This window comes from Pristiophorus japonicus, chromosome 3 (assembly GCF_044704955.1).
Source record: "Pristiophorus japonicus isolate sPriJap1 chromosome 3, sPriJap1.hap1, whole genome shotgun sequence".
Lineage (NCBI taxonomy): Eukaryota > Metazoa > Chordata > Chondrichthyes > Pristiophoridae > Pristiophorus > Pristiophorus japonicus.
The window spans coordinates 217,202,598-217,225,221 of record NC_091979.1 but is presented as its reverse complement, the minus strand read 5'-3'; the positions used below and the strand labels follow the sequence as shown (position 1 = coordinate 217,225,221).

At 43.8% G+C, this 22,624-nt stretch overlaps 1 protein-coding gene across 1 annotated transcript in view; it reads left to right on the top strand.

Moving 5' to 3' along the window:
- The window catches only part of mcm3ap (minichromosome maintenance complex component 3 associated protein), a 132,871-nt gene that overhangs the window by 103,571 nt on the left and 6,676 nt on the right, over positions 1-22,624 (top strand). The window contains exons 22-26 of the mRNA XM_070876281.1: positions 86-344; positions 3,559-3,656; positions 6,782-7,172; positions 7,266-7,529; positions 12,490-12,619. Coding sequence (XP_070732382.1) covers positions 86-344; positions 3,559-3,656; positions 6,782-7,172; positions 7,266-7,529; positions 12,490-12,619 — 1,142 coding nt within the window. The remainder of the gene's footprint in view (positions 1-85; positions 345-3,558; positions 3,657-6,781; positions 7,173-7,265; positions 7,530-12,489; positions 12,620-22,624) is intronic.

Here is a 22,624-nt window from a genome sequence, read left to right as displayed (position 1 = left end):
AAGGTTCAGTAAACTAAAGGTTATTTCAGAAGTTACATTTATGTCGGATTCACACCTTTTAGTGATCTGTGGTTTTCTCAACCAGGTGACCAAAGGCCCTCTGAGTGACACAGACGTGGATACAATGGAACAGCGGAAGGAGTTGCTGGGAACAACTGCCCTAATCCTCTTGCTACCAAGTCGCAAAGAAGGCACAGACCAGGATGAGGAGGAAGTTTACTGGCTATCTGCTATGCTTCAAGTCAGACAACTCTTGCAAGCTAAACCTTTAAATCCTGCAGTCCCACTGGTCATCCTTGTTCCCAGAGAGGAAAAGTCATTGAATGAGGAAGAGGTAATAGAAGGTGAGATCTGGCATCAACCTATAATATTGTAACGTTAAAGGCTGGAAAATGCAGGTATGTCTAACAATTGTAAACTTGGGAAATTCTCTGGCCAGTATATTTAAAACACAATTTAACACCTTAATGAAATGGAACTTTGTGTTCAGCCAGCTTGTTTAATTTACAGTAATGGATTGCTGCCAGTACAGTCACTCTTGTCAGATTCAAGTCAGAACCTTATTTGTAAGATCCGTCTGATTGCTGTAAATGCTCTTGCACCTCGATAAAACCTTATCTTGTCCCACCTCCCGTTCTTTAGAATTTTTGAGTTAGATATACTGTCTGCCTTTGCATATCTATTATTTAGAATCTAGTGTAGGGCATGCACTTTCTGCCACAAGCCTTGCGTCCTGTTGCATTTACCACTGTGACTTGCTGTCAATTTTTCCCATTCAACTTGTTATTACCGGTTATGATGTAGGTCTGTGCTCTGGCCACTAGGAGCTCTGGGGAGTGAGTTTCTGAACTTCCTCTAACTCATCTACTAACTGGGAAATTTATAAATAATACTAGCCAGTAAGATTAAAAACTTTATGTCCAGCTAAAACCGCCTTTTTCCACCTCCGTAACATTGCCCGCCTCTGCTCCTGACTCAGCTCTTCTGCTGCTGAAACTCTCATCCATGCCTTTGTTACCTCTAGACTCATCTCTGAGCCATATAGGAGGGCGGGTATCACTACAGCCCTGTAGGCCTAAAGCTTGGTGGACCATATATAGTAGACACCTCAAATCGCTGGAGAAATACCACCAACGATGTCTCTGCAAATCCCCTGGGAAGACAGACGCACCAATGCTGGTGTTCTTGATCAGGTCAACATCCCCAGCATCGAAACACTGACCACACTTGACCAGCTCCGTTGGACGGGCCCCATTGTTTGCATGCCTGACAAAAGACTCCCAAAGCAAGCGCTCTACTCGGAACTCCTACACGACCAGCGAGCCTCAAGTAGGCAGAGGAAATGCTTCAAGGATACCCTCAAAGCCTCCTTGATAAAATGCACCATCCCCACCAACACCTGGGAGCCCCTGGTCAAAGACCGCCCTAAGTGGAGAAAGAGCATCCGGGAGGGCGCTGAGCAGAAAACAAGCGCAGGCAGCGGAAGGAGTGTGCGGCAAACCAGAATCCCCACCCACCCTTTCCTTCAACGACTGTCCCACCTGTGACAGAGACTTTAATTGCCGTATTGGACTGTTCAGTCATCTAAGAACTCACTTTTAGAGTGGAAGCAAGTCTTCCTTGATTTTTGAGGGACTGCCTATGATGATGACCTCTAGATTTGACTACTCCAACTCACACCTGGCTGACTTCCCACATTCTACACTACGTAAACTTGAGGTCATCCAAAACTCAGCAGCCCGTGTCCTAACTCGTACCAAGTCACGATGACCTATCACCCCTGTGCTTTCTGACCTACGTTGGCTCCCGGTTAAACAATGCCTCGATTTCAAAATTCTCATCCTGTTTACAAATCACTCCATGCCCTTGTCCCTCCCTATCTCCTGTCATTTTTTTCAGCCTCGTAACCCCACAAGATGTCTGCGCTCCTCAAGTTCTGCCCTCTTGAAGATCCCTCATAACTGCTCAACCATCGGTGGCCGTGCCTTTAGCTGTTTGGGCCCTTAGCTCTGGAACTCCTTCCATAAACCTCTCCGCCTCTCTACCTCTCTTTCCTCCTTTAAGATGCTCCTTAAAACCTCCTTTTTTAACCAAGCTTTTGGTCATCTGCCATAATTTCTTTTTTTGTGGCTCCATGTCAAATGTATCAGTTTTGTTTTGTAACACTGCTGTGAAGCACCTTGGGATGTTTTACTACGTTAAAGGCACTATATAAATAAAAGTTGTTGTTGAAGCAACTTTGCCAAAGAAATCAGCAGCAGCTCAGCGGTATTGTTGTCTGCCCTTCTATCACTGCGATCTTTAAATGACAACTTTCCTGACTTCAATCAGGCTCTCAGTATTGATTTAAAATCAAAGACAGTCTGTCAGGATAGGTTCAGAGAAAAGACATTTAATACCGGCAGTGGGAGCCTTTTCTGAAGTCTGCAGCGAGAGCTGCTATTTACATATAATAGCTTTGGAGAAGCTGAGCAACAGCGGATAGGAATGCACTGATTAAATGCGACCGAACAGAGAGAACCCGTATCTATGGACACCAGCTGAGGTGATGTTGGAAGTTTTGATGGATAGAAGCTTTGTAGGTGCTGTAATGAAAATAGCAACTCAGCCAATGGGTTTTAAATACTTACCTACTTCCTGGTTTCTCAGCTTCACAATGCACGATTACTTCTGGCTTTGATGTGCAGCATGCTGTAGAATCTGCCAGTAGCATTCAGGATGGCTATCTTGTAGTACTGGACTTCTTACTGGTGGTTTCAAAGGAGGCTAGAAGAAGTCGTGCAACACTCCTCATGTGAAAGATGGTCTCCGAGCACTTCAGAGGAGTGAAGCAGGAAGTAAGGAAGGTTGAGGAGAGTGGAGTGGTCAGCAGCATTGAAGGTAGTAGAGAGCTTGAGGACGTTGAAGAGGGACAGTTAGCTGCGACTGCATTCAGAGAATGTGGCTCAGTGTCAGCTGGTCAGGAACTATACTGTGCAACAATGGGAGAAATTAGTGCAATGATGTTTAAGATGCTTGATGAAAAATAGGTTAGAGATGAAGGGGCTGTTTGAAAAGGTGGAGGAGTTGAGGGTGGACTGTTTATGATGAGAGGCGACAACAATGGTTTAAAAGGGTTAGCAACATTACCTGACCGTCTCGGGAAGCATGGGCTAAAAAGTGGTCAGGAGCTGGGTTGGAATAATGTTGAGGGAGGATGTGATGTTGAAAAAGTCTGAGATCTGGGGAATGAAACAATATTGTGTAGGAGATGGAGATGTTGGGAGGGGGTTAGGAATACCAATCGTGGAAAGGGAGAGGTTTGTCTATTTGTTTGGTTCTATTCTTATCTGCAAGTCCATTTAAGTTGCTGCACAGTTTGCAGCTCCCAAAAAGTCCTCAATTTTGTGTCTCATCCAGATTCCAGCACTGATCAGAATGCATTGTTTTGAATTTCACGAGTCTTTATGTCTTGTGTTACAGGAACTAGCTTCACTATTCTATGACACAGGCTGCACATACTGGAATTGAGCTTTTCCATGCATAAGATATTGATAGAAACATTTATTTTACATAAAGGTCTAAAGCTTGAGGCGCTCGTGGCTACTCACCTCGTGTCCGAGTTCATCATCGTCCTGATCCCAGGAAAAACCAATGACCTTCAGGGATCAAACAGGGTAATGTTTCATTACTATATGTGTTACAGATCTCCTTGGTTAACTTGGCATTATTGAGATTCAGTGGAGCAGCATCTTAACTATTTGCTTCCCATTCAGGTGTCAGCTTGGCTCAGTGGCTTCTTGTTTAAGCCCTACTCCAGGACCTGATCCTCATGTTCAGATCCCTCCATGGCCTTATCCTCTCTATTTCTGTAACCACCTCCAGCCCTGCAACTCTTTGTTCCTCCAACTCTAGCCTCTTGTGCATTCCCCACTTCCTTTGCAACACCAGTTGGCATTGCACAGCTTCAGGAGTAACTGCTTGTCTCTCTGCAAACCAGTTGTGGTCAGCACTGGGCCCAAGATATAAGTGCACATATTTTTTTTAATGTGATTAGGCAGAGTTAACATGGTTTTATGAAAAGGAAATCTTATTTGACAAATCTGTTAGTTTTTTAAAGGTGTAACTAGTAGGATGGATAAGGGGGAACTTGTGGATGTACTGTATTTGGATTTTCAAAAAGCATTTGATAAGGTTATTACACAAAATTAGGACTCATGGGATTGGGGTTAATATATTAGCATGGGCTGAGGATTGGTTAATGGACAGAAAACAGAGAGTAGGAATAAACGGGACTTTTTCCGGTTGGCAGGCTGTAACTAGTAGGGTACCGCAATGATCAGTGCTTGGGCCTCAGCTATTTACAATCTATATTAATGACTTGGATGAAGGGACTGAGTGTAACGTATCCAAGTTTGCTGATACAAAGTTAGGTGGGAAAATAAGCTGTGAGGAGGGCACAAAGAGGCTGCAGAGAGATATAGACGGGTTGACTGGGCAAGAACATGGCAAATGGAATATAATGTGGGGAAGTGTGAAGTTATCCACTTTGGTAGAAAAATGAAAAAGCATAATATTTTTTGAATGACAAGACTGGGAAATGTTTGCATTCAGAGGGACCTTGTGTGTCCTTGTACATGAAACACCGAAAGTTAACATGAAGGCACAGCAAGCAATTAGGAAAGCAAATGGTATGTTAGCTTTTGTTACAAAGAGATTAGAGTACAAGAGCAAAGTAGTCTTGCTACAATTATACAGGGCACCTGGAGTACTGTGTGCAATTCTGGTCTCCTTACTTAAGGAAAGACATACTTGCCTTAGAGGGATTGCAATGAAGGTTTACTGGGCTGGTTCCTGGGATGAGGGGATTGCCCTATGAGGAAAGATTAAGTAGACTAGGCCTATATTTCCTACCGTTTAAAAGAATGAGATGTGATCTAATTGGAACATATAAAATTCTTAAGGGGCTTGACAGAGTTTATGCTGAGAAGATGTTTCCCCTGGCTGCAGAGTCTAGAACACGAGGTCACAGTCTCAAAATAAAGGGTGGGTCATTTAGGACACAGATGAGCAGAAATTTCTTCACTCAAAGGGTTGTGAATCTTTGGAATTCTCTACCCCAGAGAGCTGTGGATGCTTATTTATTGAGTATATTCAAGACAAAGGTCGATACATTGTTGGTAATGAAGGAAATTGAGGGATATGGGATAGTGCAGGAAGATGGAGTTGAGGTAGAAGATCAGCTATGATCTTGTTGAATGGTGGAGCAGGCTCGAAGGGCCAAATGGCCTACTCCAGCTCTTATTTCTTATGTTCATACCTGGCCTCCAACAGATATTGTCCTAAATCGGTTTCCTCCATGATGGACATCTGCCTTTAGTGTGGTGCAAGTACCGAGACAGGATAGTTTGTCTTGCTAGCTATCTTAATGTTCTAGATTTCCAAATTCAATGCCATATACCAGTCTCGGGCAATAATCGATAGTGAGGAACCAGATGTAGTAGGAATGGCTTCATAAAGAACAGAACCAGCAACTAAATATTGCAGATTATAATATAATCAGAACGGATAGGGAAGGAAGAAGGGGTAGCTATACTAATTAAAGGTAAGATAATGGCAGTAGAAAAAAGGGACATAACTAACAGAAGGTTAGAAACCGAACCCATATGGAGTGAAATAAAACATAAAGGATTGATCACGCCCTTCACGCTAATATTACAAACCACCTAATAGTGGAAGGGAAGTGGATGAAGAAATGTGTAAGCGAATATGTGAAATGTGTAAAGGACATAGAACATGGGAGATTTTAACTACTCTAAAACTGGCACGTGGTAGCAAAAAGGGTACAGAGACTGGAGTTTTTTTTAACAATGTGTAAAAAAAGGCAGGACCCCTTACCCAGTATGTAAAAAGGCCAAAAAGAGAGGGAGAACTGCTGGATCTAGTACTGGGAAATGAACCAGAGCAGATAAGAGAAGTAAGCATAGGGGAACATCTAGGCAATAGTGATCACAACACAATAATACTTAAGATAATTTAGAAAGACATAAGTAAGACAAAGACCAAAGATATAAATTAGACACAAGCTGATTTTAGGTGGATGAGAATGGAACTAAATGGAAAATAAACTGGAAACATTTACTGACAAAGAAATAGAGCATCAGTGGGAAACATTTAAAATGGTGATCAGTAGAGTCCAGGAGAAATATATCCCACTATACATCAAGAACAAACTAGCCAGTAATGACACAGCATGGATTAATAAAGAAAAAAGGGCAAAATTGAAAGTAAAGAAAAAGGCAAACACAAAGTACATAGACAACAAAGGAGAGGATGACGAAAGGGAATATGAAAAAGTCTGTGATCTGGAGCACTTCAACTATTTGTTTCTTGCCTCATTGCATCACATTAGTCTCATTCAAAAGAGCAGAGGTGTAATTCCAGAATTGGATCATCTGTGCAGCAGGGACTGAGGCAACAATTTGTGCTTGAAATACTCCTGTGTAATGTCAGACCAATAAAGGGGCATTGTCCGCAGGATTTTCTTATCTGGATGTGAGCCTATATTTATGTGCAGTTTTAACTCTGGTCAAAAAATAAATACTGTAGCAAAAAGTTACTCAAATATTGTGGTGTGGAATTACCATTGACTCTCACTATCCCTTTCACTACAAACAGACCACATGGAATATGATGCTGTCTACAATGTTGCCAGTACTTTGCAGTGTGTTATTTCTGTCAGACTGTTTACTGCAGTGAGAGTGCACCTGTTTTAAATATAATGGATGTCATTTTGTTTTAGGTCTCTGAAGCGGTAAGGTGGCTGGCTGCGCGTTGCCCATCACCCCCGGAGGTCTGCTGTCAGACTCTGATGCAGTTCATTGAGGACGGGCTGTGCCGAGAGTTCAGCGACCAGTTTTACAGTGATAAATCCAAAAGGCGATTGGCTGCATTGCCTTCCCAGGACCCCAGCCCCATCATTGAGCTTTACAATGATGTGCTGCGGTTCCTTGCAGAAGTGGTGTCCTCTGAGCAGCTGTACAATCTTTCCTGGCCAGTGGTAGAGTTTTCTGGACCCACAGCTCATGAAATACTGGCACATAAAGAGTGGAATTCTAATAACCATCTGGCTTGGCTGAAGAAAGCGGTGCTGGCTTTTCAGTTGCCAGCGATGGATCTACCTCCCTTGCATGGTATGAACACAATGCTGCTAGGAGAAGATTTTACTCCATGTTGGTGATCTCATCATTTATATTACTGCAGTAATTGTTTTCTGTTCCTCATAGCTCCATGGGCAAAGGTCTGTGATATGACCTTCCATTATGTGTCTCAGGTCCCAGTGTCACAGCAAACTTGCCCACTGCTGCTTTCAAAGGTTGAACAGCTCTTAAACAGAGTCTACAGCAGGTGGAGTGAGAGCTGTTCCTTGATGATGGAAATCTCGGATGAGGGGCCTTCGGTTTTAGAAATACCCTGGGATGAAATTGTTTCCTTTTGCATTGACCATCGGTTGAGAGAGTGGAAGTCACCGAGCCTGCCTTTTGATGCAGGTTAGACATCTTCGTATCTTACATTTTTACTGATCTCTGGATTGATTGGTTCTTGTGAGAATTGAGTTTGATTGTGGTGCTGGGGGTGGGGAGGGGGCATAGACATGCATGGGAATGTGAGCTTCATTTATCTCTGCTTTCATGATCTGGAAACTGAATTCAGATGACATTCGGCTGAAAGTATGTCCATTTGAGGAAAACTATAGCTCTCTGTTTTGCCCCCTTAGTTTATTGTGACAGCCAGAAAAATGATGATTTTATATAGACAATTGAATGTGATTTAGAGAAAGAAGTAGGAATAAAATAAGTTCTTTGTGAAGAGAAAAAGATTATTGAAGACAAATGTAGGTCCCTTGCAGTCGGATTCAGGTGAATTTATAATGGGGAACAAAGAGATGGCAGACCAATTGAACAAATACTTTGGTTCTGTCTTCACGAAGGAAGACACAAATAACCTTCCGGAAATACTAGGGGATCGAGGGTCTAGTGAGAAGGAGGAACTGAAGGATATCCTTATTAGGCGGGAAATTGTGTTGGGGAAATTGATAGGATTGAAGGCCGATAAATTCCCGGGGCCTGATAGTCTGCATCCCAGAGTACTTAAGGAAGTGGCCCTAGAAATAGTGGATGCATTGGTGATCATTTTCCAACAGTCTATCGACTCTGGATCAGTTCCTATGGACTGGAGGGTAGCTAATGTAACACCGCTTTTTAAAAAAGGAGGGAGAGAGAAAGCGTGTAATAATAGACCGGTTAGCCTGACATCAGTGGTGGGGAAAATGTTGGAATCAATTATAAAGGATGAAATAGCAGCGCATTTGGAAAGCAGTGACAGGATCGGTCCAAGTCAGCATGGATTTATGAAAGGGAAATCATGCTTGACAAATCTTCTGGAATTTTTTGAGGATGTAACTAATAGAGTGGACAAGGGAGAACCAGTGGATGTGGTGTATTTGGACTTTCAAAAGGCTTTTGACAAGGTTCCACACGAGATTGGTGTGCAAAATCAAAGCACATGGTATTGGGGGTAATATACTGACGTGGATAGAGAACTGGTTGGCAGACAGGAAGCAGAGAGTCAGGATAAACGGGTCCTTTTCAGAATGGCAGGCAGTGACTAGTGGAGTGCCGCAGGGCTCGGTGCTGGGACCCCAGCTCTTTACAATATATATTAATGATTTGGATGAAGGAATTGGGTGTAATTTCTCCAAGTTTGCAGATGACACTAAGCTGGGTGGCGGTGTGAGCTGTGAGGGGGATGCTAGGAGGCTGCAGGGTGACTTGGACAGGTTAGGTGAGTGGGTAAATGCATGGCAGATGCAGTATAATGTGGATAAATGTGAGGTTATCCACTTTGAGGGGCAAGAACGCGAAGACAGAATATTATCTGAATGGTGGCAGATTAAGAAAAGGGGAGGTGCAATGAGACCTGGGTGTCATGGTTCATCAGTCATCGAAAGTTGGCATGCAGGTACAGCAGGCGGTGAAGGCGGCAAATGGTATGTTGGCCTTCATAGCTAGGGGATTTGAGTATAGGAGCAGGGAGGTCTTACTGCAGTTGTACAGGGCCTTAGTGAGGCCTCACCTGGAACATTGTGTTCAGTTTTGGTCTCCTAATCTGAGGAAGGACGTTCTTGCTATTGAGTTATTGCAGCGAAGGTTCACCAGACTAATTCCAGGGATGGCTGGCCTGTCATATGAGGAGAGACTGGATCAACTGGGCATTTATACATTGGAGTTTAGAAGGATGAGAGGGGATCTCATTGAAACATACAAAATTCTGACGGGACTGGACCGGTTAGATGCGGGTAGAATGTTCCTGATGTTGGGGAAGTCCAGAACCAGGGGACAGAGACTTGGGATAAGGGGTAGGCCATTTAGGACTGAGATGAGGAGAAAATTCTTCACTCAGAAAGTTGTTAACCTGTGGAATTCCCTACCGCAGAGAGTTGTTGATGCCAGTTCACTGGATATATTCAAGAGGGAATTAGATATGGCCCTTACGGCTAAAGGGATCAAGGGGTATGGAGAGAAAGCAGGAAATGGGTACTGATGGAATGATCAGCCATGATCTTATTGAATGGCGGTGCAGGCTCGAAGGGCCGAATGGCCTACTCCTGCACCTATTTTCTATGTTTGAAATAACTCAGTGTTGATGAAGGAAATGCAGTGCATGTTGTGTATTTGGATTTTCAAGAGGGATATGTTAAGATACAACATAGGCTTGTTGATAAAATCAAGTGGTACCGTACTGAAGGGGATGTGGCAGCACGGATAGGAAACTGATTAAAGGACAAAAAATAGAGTTGCGGTAGTAGATTTTGTTTTGGACTGGACGGGTACAAACGGTGCTCCCTCCCCATGTTCAGTGATGGGACCATTGCTGCTCTTTATATTAGACGAGCGAGACTTGGATATAGGAACACAGTAACAAAATTTGTAGATGGCACAAAAATTGTAGCATGGTTATCTGTGAAGAACAACTTCAGGAGGACATACAGGTTAGTAGTTTGGCAGATAGATCATAGAATAGTACAACACAGAATGAGGCCATTCAGCCCATCGAGTCTGCGCTGGATCTTTTATAGAGCAATCCAGTTAGTCCCACTCCCATGCTCTTTCCCCATATCCCTGCAATTTTTACTCCTTCAAGTATTTATCCAATTCCCTTTTGAAGGGCTACTGCATCCATCACCCTATCAGGCAGTGCATTCCAAATCCTAACCAATCGTTGCATAAAAATGTTTATCCTCATGTTCCCTCTGGTTCTTTTGTCAATCAACTTAAATCTGTGCCCTCTGGGTATCGACCCTAGAGCCATTGGAAACCGTTTTTCTTTATTTACTCTATCTAAATCCTTCATGATTTTGAACACCTCTATCAAATCTCCACTTGGCCTTCTCAGTTCTACGGTGAACCAGTTTCTCTGGACTATCCACGTAACTGTAATCCTTCATCCCTGGAGCCATTCTAGTAAATCTCTTCTGTCAGATAATTGGATAATTCCTCCCATTCCCTTTTACTAGATTCATACAACTAGAGACAGTAATATGTTTAATAATTCACTTAATTTATTACCGACAAAACATTAATCTAAAGCACCCTAAGCAACAAAACATTAATCTTAAACACCCGAACCAATCATACAGAATAGCGCATGTGTCCAAAACTTGCTGTGTATAGATTTAATGAGAAATTGTGAAGATGACTTCACCAAGCCTGTTAACATTCCAGGGTTTTTTTCTTTCCTTTCTTCCTTCTCTAAGTTAAGCATGGCACCTGTCTTATACCGTTTTGGTTTCTGGTTCATTTCCTGCCGAATCCAATCCTTGCCTTATGTTAAAAAAGGAGCCAAGTCCGACTGCGGCAACTACAGAGGAATCTCCCTGTTGACGGCCACTGGGAAAGTAATCGCTAGAATCCTCCTCAGCCATCTTCTCCCTGTGGCCGAGGAGCTCCTCCCAGAGTCACAGTATGGATTCCGTCCACTAAGAGGTACAACAGACATGATCTTTGCGCGACAACTGCAAGAGAAATGCAGGGAACAGCACCAATCCTTGTACATGGCCTTCTTTGACCTTACAAAGGCTTTTGACACTGTTAACCACGAGGGACAATGGAGCATCATCCTCCCTTTCGGCTTCCCCCAAAAGTTTGTCACCATCCTCCGCCTGCTCCACGACGACATGCAAGGCGTGATCCTGACCAATGGAGCCCCAGGTGGGCAGTGGAAACATTTCAAGGACACCCTCAAAGTCTCCTTGATAAAGTGCACCATCCCCACTGGCACTTGGGAATCTCTGGCCAAAGACCGCCCTAAGTGGAGGAAGAGCATCCTGAGCACCTCGAGTCTCGCCGCCGAGAGCATGCAGAAAACAAGTGCAGGCAGCGGAAGGAGCATGTGGCAAACCAGTCCCACCCACCCTTTCCTTCAACGACTGTCTGTCCCACCTGTGACAGAGGCTGCAACTCCCGTATCTCTGTACCTCCTGGACCACCAGGTACGCAGGCATTTTATTTGTGGATGGGACACCCTCAAAGTCTCCTTGATAAAATGCACCATCCCCACCGGCACCTGGGAATCTCTAGTCAAAGACCCCCCCTAAGTGGAGGAAGAGCATCCGGAGGGCACTGAGCACCTCAAGTCTCGTTGCCGAGAGCATACAGAAAGCAAACGGAAGGAGCGTGTGGCAAACCAGTCCCACCCACCCTTTCCTTCAACGTCTGTCTGTGACGAAGACTGTAATTCCCATATTGGACTGTACAGTCACCCGAGAACTCACTTTTAGAGTGGAAGCAAGTCTTCCTCGATTTTGAGGGACTGCCTATGATGATGACAAATTTATCATTTTTTCTGTAGAGGATTGGTAAGATATTAAGCATCCTACGAGAAACAGTGGTGTAAGTAGAACCCATAATAACTTTTTTTTTAAATTACATATTTGTAAAAGAAAAATTTCAACGGTTATAGGGAAAGGAAAAGAGGGAATGGGACTAAGCCGACAGCTCTTTCAGAGAGCTGACATCAGTGGCCTCCCTTTGTGCTATAAATTTCTATGCTCAGATGGTATATAGAAACTTCCCCACCAAGGAGGCTTAAACTGCTTTCTTGATGACCAGGAGTTGAATGGCAGAAGTTTGGGAACAAGTTGCTTTATTAGGGCAAGTAATTCAGCAGTTGCCAGTTTCAGGATATTTCCATTTCAGCCTCTGTTCATTTCCTGCTATTCTCACTGGGAGATGTGATGTTTTGAACAGTATGACGACTCATGACATCAGAGTATAAATAACCTGGAAAATACATTTCCTTATTGGTTCCCTTCCCCCATCTAACTTGGCTTAAGGCCCTTTTCTAAGTTTTGTGATGGAAAAGCAAAATGAAAAGAGGAAGCCCTTTTTTATTGGATTTGAATGTACATGCCTTGGCCTGCCTCACATTAATACTTTTATTGTTTCTCAGAAGCTGTAAGTGAAGATGGTCAGATCTTGGTCTATTATTTCCAGGAAGATCTAAAAAAATACAAACGACCAACACTGTGGGAACAAGCACAATCAAGAACCCAAATGGAAATCCAAGAAGCCTCTCGCAGGTAAAGGCACAGCATAGTAGAATATAAATCTGTTTTGCTGCAGTGAATCCTATTCATACGTGAGCTGCACTGTTCAGATTGTTGTTGATGTGACATGATTTTTTTTTTTAATATCGAACCAATGTTTAAGCCCCAACAAACTGTGTTCCCTTCACTCGCACATTTCAGAAAATCCTGCATTATATACACTTACCTTGGCAATTGCTAATCAACAGACCTAAAATAAAAAATTTATTTTGTTCCTGCAATCATAGCTTTGAAAATGTTGATAATCTGTGGAGATTGACTGGTAGATGCTGAGAGGTTGTTTTCCCTGGCTGGAGAGTCTAGAACTCGGGGGCATAGTCTCAGGATAAGGGGTCGGCCATTTAAGACTGAGATGTGGAGGAATTTCTTCACTGAGGGTTGTGAATCTTTGGAAGTCTCTACCCCAGAGTGTTGTGGATGCTGAGTCATTGAGTATATTCAAGGCTGTGATAGACAGATTTTTGGACTCTAGGGGAATCAAGTGATATGGAAATTGGGCGGGAAAGTGGAGTTGAGGTCAAAGATCAGCCGTGATCTTATTGAATGGTGGAACAGGCTGAGAGACGTATGGCCTACTCCTCTTAATTCTTATGTTCTTATAAAACCAATGACTTAATTTCTCCATCGTGCTTTGAAAAAACATCACACCTTCTGTGCTGTCCACGTCACTATGTGCTGTATTATCTTAATATTTGATAGGTCCACCTCACTCCTTACTTCTGTTTACTAGATTTATTTATATTTATATGCATGAATAGAAAACACACTGGAAATCAAGTATTCTATCCAGTAGCTGAACCTGAGTCAGTTAGGTGTATACCATAATCTAGATGATCATTGATGGATGTATATTAGGAAGGATGCGAAGTGCCTTAGAGAGGGTGCAGAAAAGATTTACGAGAATGATTCCAGGAATGAGGAACTTCAGTTACATGGATAGGCTGGAGAAGCTGGTGGTGTTCTCCTTAGAGTAGAGAAGAATGAGAGGAGATTTGATAGAGGTGTTCAAAATTATGAGGGGTCTGGACAAAGTAGATAGAGAGAAACATTGGCAGGAGGATTGAGAACCCGAGGACACAGATTTAAGATGATTGGCAAAAGAACCAAAGGCGACATAAGAACAAACTTTTTTATGCAGCGAGTGGTTAGGATCTGGAATGTACTGCCTAAAAGGGTGGTGCAGGCCGTCTCAATCACGGCTTTCAAAACGGAGTTGGATAAGTACCTGAAGGAACAAAATTTGCAGGATTATGGGGAAAGGGCAGAGGAGTGGAACTAGCTGAAGTGCTCTTGCAGGGAACCGGTGCAGGCTCGACAGGCTGAATGACCTTCTTCCATGCTGTACCAATCTATGATTCTATATTCTCTACTGATGAATGCTATATCTAGTCCATGGTGAAATTGGTGTTTTGTGTGAAAGGGTTGCGGGGGAGGGCGATGGTCTTTGCATGCCAAGTAAAAGTCATGAAGCCCACTTGAGCCCTTTGTGACTGAACTTTAAGGGTTTTAATCTTGTGCATCAAATTCATTGAGAGACAGGTTAGGCACAGTGTACAGATTCCTTAAGCTCCTTGTGGAGTAGCTTGCCAGTTTTGTGCCAAGCATGTGTAGAGCTAGGGGGCAATTTTCGCCATCATTGGGCGCCGAATTTTTGGCGTCCAGCGATTTAAAAAAAATAAATAAAAATTTGGCGTAATCGGTAATTTGAAATTTTCCCCAAAGTTTTGACGCCAGCACCGACTGTCGCGGCAGATTTTTTGGTGTTGGTCTGCGTTGAAAAGGGATTCACACTGTTTCTGGTCACTTTATGCCAGTTTCCCCAGCAACGATTTTTTTCAAAACGGCGCAGTGTTCTTTGGTACCATTGTATAAAAAGCCTACTTTAACTTAAGGAAATCGACGCTGGCCCGCTGCAATCCTGGGCCGAATGGCCTCCCTGCTCCTGGTGCCTTGCTAATTAAAATATTTTTGGCAGGTTTCCTGCTTGCGGCGGGGCTAGGTGGGGATGGAAGAAGAGAGGAAAATGCAATCCTTGGACTCCTATAACAGCAGAGCAGCTGAAGAGGCGTACGATTTAAAAAAAAAACCTTGTCTGTGCAAGGTTTAAACTTTTTTTTTAAACTACATATTTTATAATAAAGTTAACACATTTAGTCACTAGATTAACTTTTATATCTTTTAATGTCTTTATTAAAGTTTTTATATGAAGTCCTCCACCTCTCCCAAAAGCCTGCCATTGATTCCATTCATGAAAGGGGCTTTTTAAACTTTCTGCACGCTGGATGCCATTAACATGCTTGTTAAAAGTGGGTACATTTTCTCCTGAAAATTCTGTGCAGTAGGCGGAAGGTGGTTTGGGAGTTAGGATTGGGTTATGTCCTTTTTAGCAGTGGGAGATGGGGACAGTTGCCTATGAATTGGTGTCATTTCATTTGACTCACTGCTCAAGGGGTGGGGAGTGGGTGTTTTGGGTTGCCATCAGATGCTGGACTTTGCTGTTTAATGAGTTCATTTAGCAGGGTGTTCCTTTCCCAATATTTCGTAGTTGGGGGCAGTTGATTGGCTTCAGATGTGATCTTCAATGATTATAGTAATTCTCTGTAAAGGGACATGGGAGTGTCACCGCCCCCCCCCCCCCCCGCTTTCTGTTGGAAAATATCATCAGAGTTCTTCTGCCAATCCAGGGCATAACATTAGTGCTTGTAGTTTCCCTTTCATCTCCAGCACACAATCACAGAATGGGCGTTCAGGTCAGCATTGGAAAGGAGTGTGATTATTGCTATGTGTATGTGTGGTTTTATGTTGCAAATTTGGCTCTGAACAAAATGTTACTTCTCAATTATTAAAAACATGTTGCACAAAACAGAGATTAAATGTAAACGATATTTGTTCCCTTTCATTCTTATTTCTCTCCCTAAGACTACATTGCTTCATAATTACCTTTTTTATACATTTGATATATAAAAAGCATCTTATAAAGATGACTCCAGCTGATTAAGTTAATGAAATAGTATTGTGATCTTTACCCAGTTATAGAATCAACACAGAAAGAGGCCATTTGGCCTGTCGAATCCGTGACATAACCTAGAAAGATTTTCTAGTGCTGCATTCAAAAAATAATGTACAGGATTCTGGTTAAATGTAAACAGTAAATATGTTTACTAAACATTTGTACAGTTGTACTTAACTTAACTTTTAACTTTAATAAATGTTATATTAAACTTTTCAATGAAGAAAACAAACAAACAAACAAGCCATCTCTCCTCCCCCTTAGCGCTGTGCGCCACTCCTGCCCCTGTTGTTGCCTCTATCCCTACCCATGCCCGTTGTTGTAGACTTCTGCTTCCTTGCGCCCACCCACCCCCATCCCCCCCCCCCACCCCAGCTGACCCCAAACATAGAAACATAGAAAATAGATGCAGGAGTAGGCCATACAGCCCTTCGAGCCTGCACCGCCATTCAAAAGATCATGGCTGATCATTCCCTCAGTACCCCTTTCCTGCTTTCTCTCCATGCTCCTTGATCCCTTTAGCTGTAAGGGCCATATCTAACTCCCTCTTGAATATATCCAATGAACTGGCATCAACAACTCTCTGCGGCAGGGAATTCCACAGAAGAAGTTTCTCCTCATCTCAGTCCTAAATGTCCTATCCCTTATCCTAAGACTATGTCCCCTGGTTCTGGACTTCCCCCAACATCGGGAACATTCTTCCCACATCTAACCTGTCCAGTCCCGTCAGCATCTTGTACGTTTCGATGAGATCCCCTCTCATCCTTCTAAACTCCAGTGAATAAAGGCCCAGTTGATCCAGTCTCTCCTCATATGACAGGCCAGCCATCCCTGGAATTAGTCTGGTGAACCTTCGCTGCACTTCCTCAATAGCAAGAACGTCCTTCCTCAGAATTAGGAGACCAAAACTGAACACAATGTTCCAGGTGAGGCCTCACTAAGGCCCTGTACAACTGCAGTAAGACCCCCCTGCTCCTATACTCAAATCCCCTAGCTATGAAGGCCAACATAGCACTTGCCTTCTTCACCGCCTGCTGTACCTGCATGCTAACCTTCAATGACTGATGAACCATGACACCCAGGTCTCGTTGCACCTCCCCTTTTCCTAATCTGCCGCCATTCAGATAATATTCTGCCTTCGTGTTTTTGCCCCCAAAATGGATAACCTCACACTTATCCACATTATACTGCATCTGCCATGCATTTTCCCACTCACCTAACCTGTCCAAGTTACCCTGCAGCCTCTTAGCGTCCCCCTCACAGCTCTCACCGCCACCCAGTTTAGTGTCATCCGCAAACTTGGAGATATTACACTCAATTCCTTCGTCCAAATCGTTAATGTATATTGTAAAGAGCTAGGGTCCCAGCACTGAGCCCTGCGGTACTCCACTAATCACTGCCTGCCATTCTGAAAAGGACCCGTTTATCCCGACTCTCTGCATCCTGTCTGCCAACCAGTTCTCTATCCATAGAAACATAGAAACATAGAAAATAGGTGCAGGAGTAGGCCATTCGGCCCTTCTAGCCTGCACCGCCATTCAATGAGTTCATGGCTGAACATTCAACTTCAGTACCCCATTCCTGCTTTCTCGCCATACCCCTTGATCCCCCTAGCAGTAAGGACCTCATCTAACTCCTTTTTGAATATATTTAGTGAATTGGCCTCAACAACTTTCTGTGGTAGAGAATTCCACAGGTTCACCACTCTCTGGGTGAAGAAGTTCCTCCGCATCTCGGTCCTAAATGGCTTACCCCTTATCCTTAGACTGTGACCCCTGGTTCTGGACTTCCCCAACATTGGGAACATTCTTCCTGCATCTAACCTGTCTAACCCCGTCAGAATTTTATATGTTTCTATGAGGTCCCCTCTCATTCTTCTGAACTCCAGTGAATACAAGCCCAGTTGATCCAGTCTTTCTTGATAGGTCAGTCCCGCCATCCCGGGAATCAGTCTGGTGAACCTTCGCTGCACTCCCTCAATAGCAAGAATGTCCTTCCTCAGGTTAGGAGACCAAAACTGTACACAATACTCCAGGTGTGGCCTCACCAATGCCCTGTACAACTGTAGCAACACCTCCCTGCCCCTGTACTCAAATCCCCTTGCTATGAAGGCCAACATGCCATTTGCTTTCTTAACCGCCTGCTGCACCTGCATGCCAACCTTCAATGACTGATGTACCATGACACCCAGGTCTCTTTGCACCTCCCCTTTTCCTAATCTGTCACCATTCAGATAATAGTCTGTCTCTCTGTTTTTACCACCAAAGTGGATAACCTCACATTTATCCACATTATACTTCATCTGCCATGCATTTGCCCACTCACCTAACCTATCCAAGTCGCTCTGCAGCCTCACAGCATCCTCCTCGCAGCTCACACTGCCACCCAACTTAGTGTCATCCGCAAACTTGGAGATACTACACTCAATCCCCTCATCTAAATCATTAATGTACAGTGTAAACAGCTGGGGCCCCAGCACAGAACCCTGCGGTACCCCACTAGTCACTGCCTGCCATTCTGAAAAGTACCCATTTACTCCTACTCTTTGCTTCCTGTCTGACAACCAGTTCTCAATCCATGTCAGTACACTACCCCCAATCCCATGTGCTCTAACTTTGCACATCAATCTCTTGTGTGGGACCTTGTCGAACGCCTTCTGAAAGTCCAAATATACCACATCAACTGGTTCTCCCTTATCCACTCTACTGGAAACATCCTCAAAAAATTCCAGAAGATTTGTCAAGCATGATTTCCCTTTCACAAATCCATGCTGACTTGGACCTATCATGTCACCTCTTTCCAAATGCACTGCTATGACATCCTTAATAATTGATTCCATCATTTTACCCACTACCGATGTCAGGCTGACCGGTCTATAATTCCCTGTTTTCTCTCTCCCTCCTTTTTTAAAAAGTGGGGTTACATTGGCTACCCTCCACTCCATAGGAACTGATCCAGAGTCAATGGAATGTTGGAAAATGACTGTCAACGCATCCACTATTTCCAAGGCCACCTCCTTAAGTACTCTGGGATGCAGTCCATCAGGCCCTGGGGATTTATCGGCCTTCAATCCCATCAATTTCCCCAACACAATTTCCCGGCTAATAAGGATTTCCCTCAGTTCCTCCTCCTTACTAGACCCCCCGACCCCTTTTATAACCGGAAGGTTGTTCGTGTCCTCCTTCGTGAATACCGAACCAAAGTACTTGTTCAATTGGTCCGCCATTTCTTTGTTCCCCGTTATGACTTCCCCTGATTCTGACTGCAGGGGACCTACGTTTGTCTTTACTAACCTTTTTCTCTTTACATATCTATAGAAACTTTTGCAATCCGTCTTAATGTTCCCTGCAAGCTTCTTCTCATACTCCATTTTCCCTGCCCTAATCAAACCCTTTGTCCTCCTCTGCTGAGTTCTAAATTTCTCCCAGTCCCCAGGTTCGCTGCTATTTCTGGCCAATTTGTATGCCACTTCCTTGGCTTTAATACTATCCCTGATTTCCCTTGATAGCCACGGTTGAGCCACCTTCCCTTTTTTATTTCTATGCCAGACAGGAATGTACAATTGTTGTAGTTCATCCATGCGGTCTCTAAATGTCTGCCATTGCCCATCCACAGTCAACCCCTTAAGTATCATTCGCCAATCCATCTCAGCCAATTCACGCCTCATACCTTCAAAGTTAGCCTTCTTTAAGTTCTGGACCATGGTCTCTGAATTAACTGTTTCATTCTCCATCCTAATGCAGAATTCCACCATATTATGGTCACTCTTCCCCAAGGGGCCTCGCACAACGAGATTGCTAATTAATCCTTTCTCATTACATAACACCCAGTCTAAGATGGCCTCCCCCCTAGTTGGTTCCTCGACATATTGGTCTAAAAAACCATCCCTTATGCACTCCAGAAAATCCTCCTCCACCGTATTGCTTCCAGTTTGGTTAGCCCAATCTATGTGCATATTAAAGTCACCCATTATAACTGCTGCACCTTTATTGCACGCACCCCTAATTTCCTGTTTGATGCCCTCCCCAACATCACTACTACTGTTTGGAGGTCTGTACACAACTCCCACTAACGTTTTTTGCCCTTTGGTGTTCTGCAGCTCTACCCATATAGATTCCACATCATCCAAGCTAATGTCCTTCCTAACTATTGCCTTAATCTCCTCCTTAACCAGCAATGCTACCCCACCTCCTTTTCCTTTTATTCTATCCTTCCTGAATGTTGAATACCCCTGGATGTTGAGTTCCCAGCCCTGCTCATCCTGGAGCCACGTCTCCGTAATCCCAATCACATCATATTTGTTAACATCTATTTGCACAGTTAATTCATCCACCTTATTGCGGATACTCCTTGCATTAAGACACAAAGCCTTTAGGCTTGTTTTTTTAACACCCTCTGTCCTTTTAGAATTTTGCTGTACAATGGCCCTTTTTGTTCTTTGCCTTGGGTTTCTCTGCCCTCCACTTTTCCTCATCTCCTTTCTGTCTTTTGTTTTTGCCTCCTTTTTGTTTCCCTCTTTCTCCCTGCATTGGTTCCCATCCCCCTGCCATATTAGTTTAACTCCTCCCCAACAGCACTAGCAAACACTCCCCCGAGGACATTGGTTCCGATTCTGCCCAGGTGCAGACCGTCCGGATTGTACTGGTCCCACCTCCCCCAGAACCGGTTCCAATGCCCCAGGAATTTGAATCCCTCCCTGCTGCACCATTGCTCAAGCCACGTATTCATCTGAGCTATCCTGCGATTCCTACTCTGACTAGCACGTGGCACTGGTAGCAATCCCGAGATTACTACTTTTGAGGTCCTACTTTTTAATTTAGCTCCTAGCTCCTTAAATTCATTTCGTAGGAACTCATCCCTTTTTTTACCTATGTCATTGGTACCAACGTGCACCACGACAACTGGCTGTTCTCCCTCCCTTTTTAGAATGTCCTCCACCCGCTCCGAGACATCCTTGACCCTTGCACCAGGGAGGCAACATACCATCCTGGAGTCTCGGTTGCGGCCGCAGAAACGCCTATCTATTCCCCTTACAATTGAATCCCCTATCACTATCGCTCTTCCACTCTTTTTCCTGCCCTCCTGTGCAACAGAGCCAGCCACGGTGCCATGAACTTGGCTGCTGCTGCCCTCCCCTGATGAGTCATCCCCCTCAACAGTATCCACGTCAGTACATTACTCCCAATACCATGCGCTTTGATTTTGCACACCAATCTCTTGTGCGGGACCTTGTCAAAAGCCTTTTGAAAGTCCAAATATACCACATTCACTGGTTCTCCCTTGTCCACTCTGTTGTTACATCCTCAAAAAATTCTAGAAGATTTGTCGAGCATGATTTCCCTTTCATAAATCCATGCTGACTTGGATCGATCCTGTCACTGCTTTCCAAATGCACTGCTATTTCATCCTCAATGATTGATTCCAACATTTTCCCCACTACTGATGTCAGGCTAACTGGTCTATAATTACCCGTTTTCTCTCTCCTTTTTTTAAAAAAAAATGGTGTTACATTAGCTACCCTCCAGTCCATAAGAACTGATCCAAAGTCGATAGACTGTTGGAAAATGATCACCAATGCATCCACTATTTCTAGGGCCACTTCCTTAAGTACTCTGGGATGCAGACAATCAGGCCCCGGGGATTTATCAGCCTTCAATCCCATCAATTTCCCCAACACAATTTCCCGCCTAATAAGGATATCCTTCAGTTCCTCCTTCTCACTAGACCCACTGTCCCCGAGTACATTCGGAAGGTTATTTGTGTCTTCCTTCGTGAAGACAGAACCAAAGTATTTGTTCAATTGGTCTGCCATTTCTTTGTTCCCCATTATAAATTCACCTGAATCTGACTGCAAGGGACCTACATTTGTCTTCACTAATCTTTTTCTCTACACATATTTATAGAAGCTTTTGCAGTCAGTTTTTATGTTCCCTGCAAGCTTCCTCTCATACTCTATTTTCCCCCCCTTAATTAAACCCTTAGTCCTCCTCTGTTGAATTCTAAATTTCTCCCAGTCCTCAGGTTTGTTACTTGTTCTAGCCAATTTATATGCTTCTTCCTTGGTTTTAACACTATCCTTAATTTCCCTTGTTAGCCACGGTTGAGCCACCTTCCCCATTTTATTTTTACTCCAGACAGGGATGTACAATTGCTTAAGTTCATCCACGTGATCTTTAAATGTTTGCCATTGCTTATCCACCGTCAACCCTTTAAGTATAATTTGCCAGTCTATTCTAGCCAATTCACGCCTCATACCGTCGAAGTTACCTTTCCTCAAGTTCAGGACCCTAGTTTCCGAATTAACTGTCACTCTCCATCTTAATAAAGAATTCTACCCCAAGGGGCCTCGCACAATAAGATTGCTAATTAGTCCCTTCTCATTACACATCACCCAGTCAAGGATAGCCAGCTCTCTCGTTGGTTCCTCGACATATTGGTCGAGGAAAACCATCCCTAATACACTCCAGGAAATCCTCCTCCACCGCACTGCTACCAGTCTGGTTAGCCCAATCAATATGTAGATCAAATTCGCCCATGATAACTGCTGTACCTTTATTGCACTCATCCCTTATTTCTTGTTTGATGCTGTCCCCAACCTCACTACTACTGTTTGGTGGTCTGTACACAACTCCCACTAACTTTTTCTGCCCTTTGGTATTCCGCAGCTCCACCCATACCGATTCCATGTCATCCAGGCTAATGTCCCTCCTTACTATTGCATTAATTTCCTCTTTAACCAGCAACGCCACCCGCCTCCTTTTTCTCTCTGCCTAACCTTCCTAAATGTTGAATACCCCTGGATGTTGAGTTCCCAGCCTTGGTCACCCTGGAGCCATGTCTCCATGATGCCAATTACATCATATCCGTTAACTGCTATCTGCGCAGTTAATTCATCCACCTTATTCTGAATACTCCTCGCATTGAGGCACATAGCCTTCAGGCTTGTCTTTTTAACACACTTTGCCCCT